Source organism: Pinus tabuliformis, chromosome 2_1 (genome assembly GCF_031772625.1).
Source record: "Pinus tabuliformis cultivar Carrire ecotype Pingquan chromosome 2_1, CPIR1, whole genome shotgun sequence".
NCBI classification, from domain to species: Eukaryota; Viridiplantae; Streptophyta; class Pinopsida; order Pinales; family Pinaceae; genus Pinus; species Pinus tabuliformis.
This window is the reverse complement of record NC_142299.1, coordinates 821,249,882-821,265,280: the sequence shown is the minus strand read 5'-3', so window position 1 is coordinate 821,265,280 and position 15,399 is coordinate 821,249,882. Positions and strand designations below refer to the sequence as shown.

At 38.2% G+C, this 15,399-nt stretch overlaps 1 protein-coding gene across 5 annotated transcripts in view; it reads left to right on the top strand.

Annotated features, from left to right (window-relative positions):
* LOC149203172 (uncharacterized) overlaps positions 1 to 15,399 on the top strand; it is a 276,002-nt gene that overhangs the window by 85,715 nt on the left and 174,888 nt on the right. For all 5 annotated transcript variants that reach the window (XM_089403354.1, XM_089403351.1, XM_089403350.1 and 2 more), the window contains one exon: positions 5,531 to 5,641. In XM_089403354.1, coding sequence (XP_089259480.1) covers positions 5,531 to 5,641 — 111 coding nt within the window. The remainder of the gene's footprint in view (positions 1 to 5,530; positions 5,642 to 15,399) is intronic.

Here is a 15,399-nt window from a genome sequence, read left to right as displayed (position 1 = left end):
AATGAAAGGAAAAAAATCTGAAAATGAAAAAAAAAATGCTTCAATGTTCATTTCTTTTACAAAAATTACTCTTTTCAATTTCCAAATTTGCAAAGAAAAAAAGCAAGTAGAGACATTTTACAAGTGAAAAAAAATGCCTCTAGGCTCTAGCCTCCTCAATGCGGGTCCAACAAACCAACTCCTCAATGCAACTCCAATGGTTGCCCAAGAAGCTCCTCACTGCTGCTCCAATGATTGCACAAGACTCCTCACTGCTGCTCCAATGATTGTCCAAGACTCCTCACTGCTGCTCCAAAAACCAACTCCACAACTCTTCACAAACTCTTCACAAATTCTCACACAAATGCAATGAGATAGTTGTGAGGAAATGTGAGGGGGTTGGGTAGCTTTTATAGGCTTGGGAGAGGTAGATGGGCTTCAAGAAAACCTAAAACCAAAAACTAACTGTGTTTGGGGTCCGAATTTCCCTCAAAAAAGCGTCGCTGGGCGTCTTTGACTGGTTTGGCCAGTTTAATACGGTCTCAGCTAAGCTGGTCGGTTTGTTACCGAACCGGGCGAGTTGGTGACCGACTCGGCAACAAACCGACCACCGAAATGGTTTTTCTACCAAGCCGGCTTGACCTGGGGTATGTTTCAGTTGGCTCGGCCGATTTTAAAAACACTGATTTTAATTAGCTCAAAATTAACTATTTTGAGCTAATTTCCTAAAAAAATTGACTTTGACTTAACCACTAAGGCCCAAGGGTCCAATTTTTCTTGAAATATCTAATATTCCCTTGGTGGAGGACTTCCAAAAATTAATTCTTTTAAGACTCACAAATTTTTCACCTGGAGAATTTAATTTTCCTAAAACATTTTAATTTGACTCTAATTAATTATATTTCTGGCTTAACATTTTAATTTAATTTTGTCAGAAATTTTAATTAATTGACATATGAGGAGATTAATTATTTTTTCCACCCTTTAATATTTTAACCATGGTGTATAAGTATGATGGACTATGCATTAAAATATTTTTTTACATAAGGTTTACAATTTCAACCCTCAAAGGGGGAATACCCGTTCGGCTTAGACCCTAAAAAATCATACCCAATCTGCGACACAATATGATCTAGTAGATCAAGTGATTTGTAATGAAATAATTTAGCCAAGTAGCTTAAATTATTCCGAAATCACTTTTACATAACACTGACTAAAACACTAGGAGTCACCTAAGACTTTGACAAATAATTCCACCCTAGCTTTGGGGTGAGGTTGGAGGGAAAAACTCTGCCGACCATCTGTGTTTAGAAACACAAATGAATCAGTGAGATGAAAAACCTCCTAGGATGAAACTCTTGCCAAAATAATAGGCTTACCTAGGTTGTTACATACATTCACGGTCTTCCTAGCATCATTTACATTACATAAATTGCAGAATGGGTTTACAATGCCATATGAACTGCTAATAGATGATCTGACCTTGTTGAAAAAATTTGGTACTTCTGCTTCCTTGCAACTTTGACAAAATATGTGCAATAGCCCCTGACTCTCCATGTGGTCCCAATTTTGAGTTTGGGGCATAAAAACTAGTCTTATGGGTCTCCTAATGATAACATAGCCTTTAATGCTCCAATATTAATGGCTTCTGGTGATGGTGCTTGCCCTCCCATGTCTCAATGGATGAGACAAACCTCCTCTGGGCCTCGGATTAACTACCACACCTCGTGGTAAATTTTAAGCTGACCGGGGCACACTGGTCCAAGTGCATCATCTTGTGAATAATGTGGGGTAGTGAGCAAACTGTTGAGGGTGCTGGAGATGGCCATGGCGTGAAATGATGCTTTGCACATGATTGTAGTCCCATGGCTCTCAACGCTTCACCCGGGGGTGTCAATATGATCCTTTGGTGGACTTGGGCCCTAATTAAGTTGCCCAACCCATGATGAAACCACCTGCCAATTACATGTAATGTCTAGCGCTGCAACGTCACTATTAGGTATAATAATTCATTAGTGCATCTAAGTGAACCAAGCATGTTAATCAAGGGCAAATTGAGACTTCATATGGGGCTTCCCTTCCAAATTTGTGGCTTTGATCTCGAAGTAGTGTTACCTTCTTAGGTAGGAGTGGTTAATAAACAACCCTATTAGGTGTTCCTAGCCCCTAAGGGGAAAGACAGGTCCCTTGTACATCCTTCAATTGATAGGTGTCATGTGAATGATGATGAATGGATGGGGACACTGTTGAGAAATCTATAGGTTAATGATTATAGTGATTTCTCTTTACATGATAACTGCTTGTGATGTCTTTTTACTTATTAGCTTTGTTACTTATTATTATATGTGTATCATCAAATAACTACCAAAAACAAGAAGAATGAGAACACAAAATATAGGCTGCAAGCTAGGGCCAAAACCTCTCCACTTGAGAGGAAAACCCGCAAATCCCTCCTCTTCCTTATAGATTCTTCAATTGACGAATTCCAAGATCTTAAGACTGACCCCAATACCCTCCAGGACCAAGATCAACCTCTCCAGATGATGTGCTAACCTTGATCCAGTCAAACCCAGTCAAATCTCTTCGAATAGCACTTCGTCGACCTCTAGCTGCAATCTGAAATTTCAGCCCCCCCCAGCAGTAGCTGCTGTCACATGTGTGAGCTTTGATTTGCCTTCTAAGTCTTCCTTTAACCTCCGCTTGCCTTTCCCTCACTTCTGGAGCTTGAGGATAACCCTCAGTGACCTTCTCTTGACCTACTTGTCTTCTTTTCTCCAAGATCAAACCTGTAGATAGAAATCCTAGATTTTCTACAGAAACCCTAGTCATCTTTAACCCGTGTGAGAGAGAAATAGCCCAAACAAAAATTTCCTTCGTCCTCTTCATTCTTCTTCCCCTTCTTCACTAGAATGAGTGGTGGATGAATGTCTCTCAAGGAGAACGAGTTCCTTCCTATATATAGGCTCTTTGAGGTGGACTTGGCTCTTCCTTTAGGCCGACTTGCCAACTACTAGGCCGACTTGTTCTTGGAGGGTATCTAGACACTTTTTAAGACAAAAATATTTTTCTTTACAAGTTACAATGTGCCTGATGGGGTCTTAAACTTATGACATTGACTCTTTTGACTTCTTGACCTAGGACAAACCCTAGAAGCACTCAATGGGTGCTTGACCTAAAAATAAAAGACCTTGAGCATGAAACCCATGCTCCAAAAATATTAATAATAATTTTCTTTCATTTTACACTTTACAAGAATCAAAAGTACATTTCATCTTTATGAGGACCGAACTTAGTTACACATTTTTCAACAGACATGGGGGTCTCAAGGCCAATGTCATGGGTTCAAGGGTGGCAATGATGAGGGATGTCCACATATTGGGTGTATAGATGTAGGAGGGAGCAATCGTGGATACATGAGTTACCTCGACCTTTGTTTTTCGACCCTTATTTATTTTCCTTTTGCTTTTCCTTGATTTTTCATTGTATTACCTCTCGGGGCTCTAGGAAATGAGAGCATGCTATGTATGATGTAAAGTAGTTATTACCCTTTAAGGTGGGGTAGTTCATCACCCACCAGGGGTTGGGATGTGTGTAGGTTCCTTTAATGACATGGGGGCACTCATGGGCCCTAGGAACCAGGGTGATGGACATAATGATAAGGGCCACGTGCCCACGTGCTATATTAAATGTCCCAACCATCTTTTGCATTTATAATATTCTTTTTCTTTTGTTTCTTGCTTGTGGCTATTATATGCTTTTAACTTTTTTTCGCTGCATCAACCTCCGAGGCAACATTTCCAGGCTCAACCCAGAGACGTGGACAAGGGGAGGGGGAGTGCCAGTGCCTTGTGGACCTAGTGGTCATGTAGACCCAAGGAAGGAAAATGGTGAAATAGGGTTTGTAATGTGCAGAGGGGACTGAAAAATGTGGAACAGGAAAATGGGACCACACTACCAAAATCAGGGTTTCCCAAGTAGTGGCCTTCCTGAAACCATAGGGCAATAGGGGAGGTCCCACAGGACTAGGATTGAGGATTAGCTCCCTATATAAGGTAAGGGAACAAAACCATGGTCAAATCCCTTTCTTCTTCCAAGTCACCCAATAATCCATGCCCAAAATGTCTAAGAAAAACAAGCATAAGCACCCGGTTGCACAATGAAAAACATAGCTTTTGGGTTTGTTTTGCCCACTTTCTAACATTTTCTTTTGACAGACAGGCGAGGGGACATATCACTGATGTAGGGAGCAAAGATAAAATGGCACAATCTATCTGCTACATCAGTGTTTGTCAGGGGTTGCTGGCTGCCCACCAAAGAGATATCTAGGAGAAAACTTCTCTTATGGAGTCACACACTTTTGGTGGGCAACACTTACTCTCACAGGTAGTCAATTCCTTGTATTGCGAGAGGAACTGGAGCGTTTTTTCTTTAACCCATTCAGTTGATGAGAAATTGGTTGGGATTGAAGAAATCATATAACTGAGTATATGTTCATAGCACACTTATAGCCTGGAAAGGTCTAGGGTACAAGGAGGGTCCTTTCTAGAGATGGAAACAATATATAGAGGATTCTATAGTTGTGGACGAGGAGCCACCACTAGATGGATTTGTCGAGATATCTCTAGCTACTATTAAAGAAGTGAAGCCTATGCTTGAGAGTGATGATCACTTGGAGAGTTTGTTGACTAAGGAATTTAGTGATGCTAATGATGATGAGGATGATGCATACTTAGTGGAATTGGCTTGAGGAAGCCAAATCAGTTATGTTGTTCATTCTTTTTTCTATTTCATTTTTTTGGAATGCCATTAAGCAATCTTTGAATGTAGTATGTACCTGGATCAAGAGACCTTTTAATACCGATTTTAAACGATAATGATGAATGATCAAGTTCATTGGTTTTCAATCATTGTATGATTGTTCAACGATTCATTGTTGTATGAGAATTATGTTTTTAAAATTTATTTATTTTGTATAGTTGTGTGTGTGTGCGCTTTATGGGTATCGTTGATGAGCCCAATTCTCTTGTTTTAAAAAGGTTCAGCCCCATACCTGCCTTGAAACCATGTACCTTGGCAACTTAGGTTCAAACTCTTGTTACATTGGCATTCTTACAAAGTAGATGTACGTTAAGTATGTGAGATAACACCCCAATAATCTAATCATCTAATTAATGACTTTATTAAGTCATAACATCAAATTATGACATGATTGCATCGCAGTGTAACTTTATACACAATTACAGTAAAACCTGTTAAGTGAAAATACGACCATTATAATATTTATGTAAGAATCATCTGTTTATTGTAAGTTTGACTATCATGTACTGTATACCAACTATGGGAACTTATTGCATGGGTATAAAGATTGCTATTGTACAAGGAATGATAAGGGAGAAATGTCAAACATCCTTTTGGTAACCTTTCAACATCATTTATTACAAAAGCTTCAGCTGTGATGATTGCTATTCATACCAACTTGATGTTTTAATTTGTATTTAGCTGTATGTTCATTGTTACATCTGATTTGGCACTGCTTTTCAAATTTCTGTAGGATATGCTGGTACCTTTGAATGGAAGGCACTCAACTCAAAAAATCTTGGACTTTCAACTTCAATGATAAATGAAGAAACATGGACTGTTTTAAAAAACCTTCGGAAGAAAGGTATATTTATGATCGAAATCTCTCTATGCATGGTAACCAGATTCTTACCTTTCTCTAATAATAGATTATTTATATAAAAATATCATCCATCTAGATTTTTAATGCTTTTCTAGAATTTATTGCATCCTAGACTCTAGAGTAATTATCAACTTTGCTTTAAAGTTTCTTTTAGAGTTATGTGAGGACATGCATCTACTCTCAAGAAGAATCAACTACAATTAATTAAAAGGAGTCAAGAAACAAAATCAAACATACAACAACGAAAGCAAAGGGAAATATATTGCCAAGAAGCAGAAAGCTTTCATGTTTAACAATCGGTTTGAAAGACTTCAGACTATGATGCAAACAATACTAGATAGGTTTTTGTTCTTTTTTAGTTTTGTAATTTTTTGTTTTAAATACATTCCTCCCCTTATCATGTCTTTGAACATTGGGTGTGTTGGAAAAATTGAGAGGGGGGTGAGTCATTATTTATCTTCAATTAGTATATTTTTAACTTTACAGAGCATTAATTAACATTATCATCAGATGTAACATAAGTCAACAGTAATCAACACCATTCAACAATGTGCAAAGATCAAGATAGTGGAAAACAAATTTTTAGATGGAAACCCTTATGGGAGAAAAACCACAGAATGCTTCTTAATATTTGTCTTCAATAAAATGTACATCAATATTTTTAACTCCAACTGAGGGAGGTTCCAACCCCTTGGTTTATAGGCTCCAACCTGAAGGACGCTCCAACGCCCTAGTTTACTAGCTGCGACTGGGAGGACTCTCCAATGCCCTAGTTTATAGGCTCCAACCTAAAGGATGCTCCAACACCTATTTACCAGCTGCAACTGGACGAATGCTCCAATGCCCTCTGCAGGCTCCAACTTGCCACGCTAATCAGCCGGCGGACCACGTTTCACAATTTTCAGACTGGATCCACCTGCGCTCAATATCAATACAAGAAACTGCGATACAATGTCTATCAATGAAATCCGCCTCTGCTCAATTTTCACATAAAAAATCAAACCTATTGCTGTATAAACCCTGCATAATTAGTTTTTCCGAAAACCCTGTCTCAACATCATTGATTACTGGCAAACCATCTGAATACAAATGTCAAATCTAGGTTCATAGATAATATAATCTATGTGACATTAATAGTCCAATCTCAGTGACATAAACCTTGCTCGACATGTAAACCCTAGCAGTGAAACATTTCATCAATGCTCAAATCCTAGTAGCGCAACAAATCAGATATATATGTCATTCTGCTATCTCAAACCTTGGTTGCTCAGATCAGCCATATGCTAGTAAACTGACAACTTCACAAATAGTCCTGCAAAGTCACTGTCATCAACATACTTAGCTCATTAAAATCATTAACCCTGATTCTTCAACTACAAAACAACCTTTGTTCCCAACATATACATCAAACCCTTAAGGGTGCAAACTCTGGTAGAAACCCTAGGTCTATCGACACTGCCAAACACAATCACTGTAATTTCAAGATATATCTCTGAATTTGGATCTCAATGCTTTTTTCGATCTTCAATCTAGATCATAATTGGCTTCAGCAATATGACTAAACCAAATTATACATTAAATATTCTACAAAAGATCTCTATCCAGGAATTCTAGCGGATTTTGACACTAGCCACCATTAATCACTAATCTTGTGACAAAATAAACTTTTGAACCAAAATGTAAAATAAGAATTTGACCTTGCCACTAGGGCCCTCAAACTTGAGTATTCACGTATATTGTATGCATCCTCATATTCAACAATCAAATTCAATATAACTTCGATATATTATTGCAACATAGGGATCCAATGTGTCTCACGTTATGGTATCCCTTTGACTTCAATGCAAAGGCGGCAAGGCTATAACAGGTGTCAGCACGATGACAAATTTCTTGGCGAGATTCAAACGAGTTCAAGTGACCATTCAAACCCAATGTTATGGGGACCAGATCGAACCGGTTTGGAGTGGCTGGTTTGACCGTTTTCAGCCCTAAACCAGTTTGGATCGGTACAATGGTTTGAAAATGGTCGGTTTGGTACTGAACCGGCTGATTCTGTTACGGAACGGTTGGTTCGGTGCAACCGCCTAACAACTCATGCGTGGGGCCCATTCAAATGATTTTTTTATTATTTTTTGATTTTTTTAATATTTTTCTTAGTTGGGGCTTCGGGTTGTGAACGAAATTGGAGTGTTTTTGAGCGAATACACACCAAGAAGAGGAACTGTTGGAGCAAAAACGATTGAATGACATGGCTTATGTTGAGTACAACCTCAGGTTGAGACAAAACCAATTGCTGAACAAGACACTTGAATCAAGCAACATAACTTTGGATGACTCTGATCCATCATCAGAGTGGGTTGTGGAAACCGTGGAACCAACATTTGACAATGAAGATCTTTCTTGGATGGACTTGGATTCACTTCCAGCGCCACCTTAAGGCCCAGGGGAATCAAGTCAAAATCCCACTATGAATCCTCAGTGTAGTGTTGCTAATTCTGAGGATGAAAATGAAGGGGAGGCTGAGGATGTTGATTCTGATTAGTAATTTAGTACTAATAATATTGTAGTTTGATGTGTCAAAGGCCATTTAGAGTCTGTAACTTGATGTATTTTGTTGCAGACATGCATTGCACTAAGTGGTATTTTGGTATTATCATATTATGTACTCTTACTAGCCATATAAATGAGAACTTTTTCATATTTGTGTATAAATGGTTTGAATTTATATGGATGCATATGAATATATATGCTTTTCTTTAAAATTTGAATATTTTATGTATTTTTGCTCAACTGGTTTTTTGGTCCGGTTTTTTTACCAGTTTTTGTCTGGTTTTGACCGGTTCCTGGTTTGAAGGGTTTACCAGTTCGACGACCAGTCCGGTTCTGGTAACTATGTTCAGACCTCATCCACGGTGTTGCATGCAAATTGATCAACAAAGTTAGACCTATGTTATACAATTTCACTAAACAAATGCGATGGTTCCCACGCCAAATTTTTGTGCGCTCTGCTATGGTACACTCCAGTGATTGTGCTACAGGTTGATATCACAAGCTTAATATCATATAGTTTTATTTGTTTGCATACATGCAAACAAACCAAGCAACTATCGTCAAGCTGCGAGTAATCTGGCAGAGCCCAATGTTGCGACCAAGCTTCACGTGTTGCATGAGATTGGAAAATTTTGATAGATACATATTTGCCAAAGAAGGTACCCACAATCCTACGATTCTGGTTCAGATCTGTCATGTACTGAAGATAAACCCATCAGTGTAACCGAACTTTTGTCCTCCTCAGTTTAGCAGGAAGACAACATGATGAGGCTCCTCTTAGAAGTATTTACAATATGGGCTTCCAGATACCATCAGACATATTTTAGAACCATGCTCTTATGCATAGAAGTGAGAACCAATTTTTCATTGCAGATCAATGTCAATTCTAGTGCCTTTCATCTCACATTCCATCGTTCCTCCAACCACAATGCTTGGAATAATTGTTTGTATCAGAACACAATTAATTCTTCAATCTGTAATTTTCTTGGTTGTGGGTTGTAGGCTGTAGCTGCACGCAACACACATATGTCCAACGCTTTATCAAGCTACAATTAAGGCTCTTGCCCCAGCTCAGATGAAAAAAATAACAGGCAGGTACATTGCCAAATTTAGTTTGAATTGAAGAAGCCGAAACTGCTCCACAAAAATGTCTGAAATTTGCTAAAAACTCAAGGCCATAGAGTTATGATAATTGTCAACAGACTTTGAGAAAACATATTCAAAGAGGCCGAAGATTATGCCCTCAAGCATTGCGAATTCCACCTGTAAAAGTGATCTTGAATGAACCCAACGTATCCCAGAACCATAAACAATAATCATAAACCCTCGTTGTTCCTGATTCGAGCCTCTCTTAAGATGCGACTCTTCTCCACAGGGCTGAAAAACAAATCCAAAGCTAGGTCACTTTATGATATGCATTGAATACATTACCTAGGAGGTGAGATGAGGTGCCATTATATAGTTTTTGGAGACATTCATAAGAGGTTGCAACCGAAATCCAAAAAGGAGGGAAGTATTTGAATTAAAATTCAAAATCTTTTGGAGCCAAAACTTCCTTCCACAAACAAATTCTAAATTTTCTTTTCCATCCAAAATTTGATAATAAAACAATAATTGTAATCCCTTCCTTTTCTTACCAATTGTGCCATAATTTACTTAGCCAAATTTTCCCAATAACACTTTGCCACATTGTCTTCCATTTGGGGATTTTCCACTTGATGGAGTGCACCAACTTAAATTGGACATATCTCTCAAACCGTAAGGAGCCACGAGGCATACCATATATCGTTGGAATTGGCACGACGAGGAGCATTAACTGGTAATGGTCTTGCGTGCATATACATTGATCTTCAACCTCAAAATATTCAATAATTGTGAGGATTCTAGGGTTTCTAGGGCTTCTCAACCATTCGAGCTTCAACTGATGCAAATTAGACAAATATTAAGAGCATTCAAGAATCGACCTTGGCATCAATGGCAACACCATTTAATAATCTCCCCTTTATCATTGATGGCAACACATACTCCCCCTAAAATCACTGCTCCCCTTGACTTCATGCCCCGATCTTTTTCTCTTGATTTCTCTCCCCCTTTGACATCAAAGGCAAAGGGTTACTCTCCCTGACAAGCTTCTTGCTTCCTTTATCATGCCTTTGCTCCCCCTGACGAAATGCCTTCCTCTGTGTTCGTGCAACACTGCCTCTTTCCCCTTGACATGCTATGCCTTTCACAAATTGCTACAACTGAGACCTTCTGCAATTTTGCTCTGCAAACTTGCTACTCCTCAAATTGACTAATCTGCCCACAACGCTGATGACTGCTTTGACTTCTTCACAACTTCCTCTGTCAACATGTCATAAGGATAGGTCTTTAAAAGTGCAACTGTTGCTACATAGGCTCTCCCTCTTCAACATACACAGGGAGTCAACAAGTTGGATTCTTAGAATAATGTATGAACCATCTCTTCAGCCAGATCATCCTGAACGCTGAACCATGTCATTGCCCATTGTAGATTCATCATGATCTTTTGACCTTACAATCCTTGCAGGCATGATTGCAGAGACTTTTTCATTTACTTGATCTTCTTCCTTTTGATTTCTTCTCCAAAACTTCTTATACTTGATGTTAGGGCTGTATTTAGATTCCATCATGTACCTGCAATCGCGAGCTACATGCCCATAGTTATGACATTTGTAACATGCAATGTTGGGCCTGAATGATGGAGCAAACAACATATATCTTCTTTCATTTTGGAACTTGTCTTGTGATCCTGCAAACTGGCTTCTGGGGTTTCGATAATCATCCTTGTCAAACATTCTACACTCCCTAGCCATATGCTCGAAGTTAGAACATGAGAAACAATGACCATTAAATAAACTAGGGTACCTAGATGAATTGTCTTGTCTTGATGATCTTCTGTAGTTATTCTTTCTTGGAGGAGGCGCAACCTTTTGTTGATTACTTCTCGGAGCAGGAACATCTTTAACCTTTTTTCGATTTGGCCTTTATGGGATCCTGCTATCAATCTTGCTCTGTGGGGACTTTGGAGCTTGTGCCTTCATTACATGGATCTTTACCTGCTTCTTTTTCATCATCATCAACTAAGCTATTTCTTGATCTTTCTCATTAATGATATGAACCTTCCTTTCAATATCCTGCAAATTTTCCTTTTGCCATTCCTTGGGCCTGTTGATTTCAGTACGAGCCGCGTCAAGTTCCTTTTGCTTTTGACTAATTTTTGCCTCATACTTCCAAACAAATTCTCATAATTTCCTTTCTGCTTTCTGCACTTGATGTCTTAGAAGGACAACTTCTTTGAGTGCTTTATTTCGCTTTCTTGCTTTGCCGGGTTTACATAAAGCGCTGAGCAATTTTGCTTGCATGTCAACTCCTTTTTTTCTCTTCATCATGGTTAGATTCTTCGACCTGAGAATCCTCTTTATTTGAATCATGGTCATCATTATTATTTTGATCTTGACCTACATCCCTTTTTGAGTGGAGATCATGGAGCTTCTTCCAAAAACTTCTAGATGATGAGCATCGACCAACTTTGGCTTTTATGGTGTCTGGCAGAGTACTAATAATGACATTCATAGATTTCATATTGTACCTTCTAGATTCTTCAGTAGATGTGTCCCCAGAAACAACATATTGCCATACATCATATCCATGAGCTTGCAGATAAGCTTCATTCTACCTTTCCAAAATACAAAACTTTATTCACTAAACATAGGAATTGGACTAGCCTGTTTCTCTTCATCAGTGGTAATAGGATCTGAAACTATTTCAAAACCTGGAACTTCCTTTGATTCCTTTGAATGCTTGGTGGCTTGCTTCTTTGGTTTTCCCGTCTCTGCATTTTGAGATCTGCCTTCTAGTTGTTACGCTGCTACTGAAGGAACCTGCTCTGATACCAATTGTTGGGAACACTCAGAGGGGGGTGAATCAATTTATCTCTCTTCAATTAGTATATTTTTAACTTTACAGAGCATTAATTAACATTATCATCAAATGTATCATAAGTCAACAACAAACAACACCATTCAACAATGTGCAAACATTAAGACAGTAGACAACGAATTTTTAGGTGGAAATCCTTCTGGGAGAAAAGCCACCGAACTCTTCTAGTATTTGTCTTCAATAAAATGTACATCAATATTTTCAGCTCCAACTGATGGAGGCTCCAATCCCCTAGTTTACAAGCTCCAACCTAAAGGACGCTCCAATACCCTGGTTTACCAGTTGCCACTGGGAGGACGCTCCAACGACCTAGTTTACAGGCTCTAACTTGAAGGATGCTCCAACACCCTGTTCAAGCTCTAACCTTCCGTAACACCACCTTGCCACCCTAATCAGCCGATTAGATCCACTTGTGCTCAATATCAATACAAGAAACTGCAACACAATGTCTGTCAATGAAATCTGCCTCTGCTCAATTTTCACATCAAAAATCAAACATGTTGTTGTATAAACCCTACATAATTAGTTCTTCCAAAAACCCTATCTCAACATCATATATTACTGATAAACCATCTGAATACAAATGTCAAATCCAAGTTAATAGATAATATAATCTTTGTGACAATAATAGTCCAATCTCAGTGACATAAACCCTACTTGACATGTAAACCCTAACAACAAAACATGTCATCAATGCTCAAACCCTAGTAGTATCAGATATATATGTCATTCTGCTATCTCAAACCTTGGCTGCTCAGATCAGCCATATGCAAGTAAATTGACAACTTCACAAATAGTCCACAAAGTCACTGTTGTTAACATACTTAGCTCATTAAAAGCATCAAACTTGATTCTTCAACTACAAAACTTTGTTGCACGAAACTTCAAGGAACTTGATGTTTTGGGCTGTACCCGTAGCTAAAACTCCGAAACTTGGCCGAAACTTGACCATCATGTGATCATCTATTAGAGTTAATATAGACTTGTTTTTCCTTCTAAATTGTCATCTATGGGTCTTATTCTCTTTTTCTTGCAAGATAATGTGTTATTCACTTATTTATTTATATATATATATATATATATTTTATATATACATGTATGACATTTCGACCGACGTTTCCAGTTTTGGGAGATGACGTTTCTAAACGTACCTGTTTCGGAAACTGTGAAACATTTCTATGTTTCGTGCAACTTTGCTACAAAACAACTTCTCTTACCAACATATACATCAAACCTTAAAAGGTGCAAACTCTAGTAGAAACCCTAGGTCTGTCGACATTGCCAAACACAATCACTGTAATCACAAGGTCTGTCTCTGAATTTGGATTTCATTGCTTTTTGTGGTCTTTAATTTGGATCATTATTGGCTTCAGAAATGAATAATCCAAATTATACATTAAATATTCTACAAAAGATCTCTATCAGGGTGTCCTAGTGGATTTTGACACCAACCACCATTAATTACTAACTACTCTTGCGACAAAATAAACTTTTGAACCAAAATTTAAAATAAGAATTTGACCTTACCACTGGGGCCCTCAAACTTGAGTATTCACGTATATTCACAGTTTGTTTACTTTCTAGAGCTAATTAGACAAGCGTAATTTTCTGCAACTAATAATTACTTCTAATGATATATGATGTTATTTTAGCACATTCCAGAGTATCATTAAGCAATTACACTTCAGAAAATTCAACTGTAAATACAATAGAAACATTAAAGATCACAGTAGAAAATCCATGCACATTAGACACCAAAATTTTTCCCTGGGAAACCCAAACTCTGGAGAAAACCCAATAGTCTTTTCTAGGAGAAATTGTTCAATTAAGCAAAAATACAATTTGATATTCTCAAGTCAAACTTGGTCAATCCAGACCAAGATTTCAGCACTGGTCAAACTTGGTCAAACATGTCGAAATTCTGCCTTCTATAATTGCCCAAAATTTTGGTCAACTTGTGTCAAATAGGCCGAAATTTGGCCTCCTACAATTGCCCAAAAACTCGGTTAACTGTCTAGAAACGTTGGGTCAAATTGTTCAAAAAATTTGGTCAAACTGCCCAGAAAACTCAGTCAAAGTTGCCTAGAAAACTCGGTCAAAGCTGCCCAAAAAAGATTTGGTCAATGCAGGTCAAACAAACCTCAAGAAAACTCAGTCAAAGCTGGTCAACACTGGTCAAATTTTAGAAGACTTCTTCCTTAACTTGCACTTGTGAACAAAAGAACAGAGGATGTGTTGTTGATCCAAATTGTCCAAATGTGGGATGCCGAATTGGTATATATAGTGGTCAAAATAGGTGGGTTTTGACTAAGAGTCACATCAATTCACATGGTGGGGCTAGCTTGACCAATTTGGGGTTGACTTGAGCATAATAAATTTTTTTTTTTTTTTTAATTTCCTTTCTTTGCTGACTTGTGTAGCCGGGGAATACCTCCCGCGGCTACCTAAAAAATCAACACTCCCTCTTAGCGAGGGAGGTATTCACCTTGACTTCTTTAGATGTCCACTTTGCTAAAAAATTTCTTCATCCCAAGAAAAGATTGAATGAGCCTGCTATGTTAATATATTCATCCACTTCCTGTTCTATTCTAGAACCATGTGGAAAGCATCCTGCATTAGCATCATGCAAAGGATCTAGACACCCACTAGCCAAATACTCTTTGGCGATATGGTTTGGTATGCCCTGATCGGGGTAAAACAAAACTAGTCTTGGGTCACCAACTTACCAAGTCGTCACTTGGAACAAGGTCAATTCTCCCTAACCAATGGTGAAACCTTGGGCCAATTTACCAATCCACCATGTCGTCACGTGGCAGTTGAACGGTAAGAATACTTGCTTGATGCTTTGGGGCACTCTCTCTACCCACTAGCCAAGTAACCCTTAGCAATATGGTCAGAACCTTTTCACTGTTTAAAAATGTAAGTAGTGTCGGTCTTCATAATGCAATAAAAAATGTACTATTGAAACATTTATTATATTCATTTATCACATTCATTATTATTATTTTTGTTTCTAGTCAAAGCATGTTCATGCTTTTAAGGGTTTATTGAGTCAAAAGAAAATTTGTCACAAGTCAAACAATGTACTTGAGTCAAAGTCCCATTTGGACTATTTGAAAGAAAAAAAGAAAAATTATTTTATTTGAGTGAAAAAATCAAATTTGTCACCACAAGACCAAGTCGACCTTGCTTGGACAAGTCGTCTTAGAAGAGGCACCTATTCGACCTCT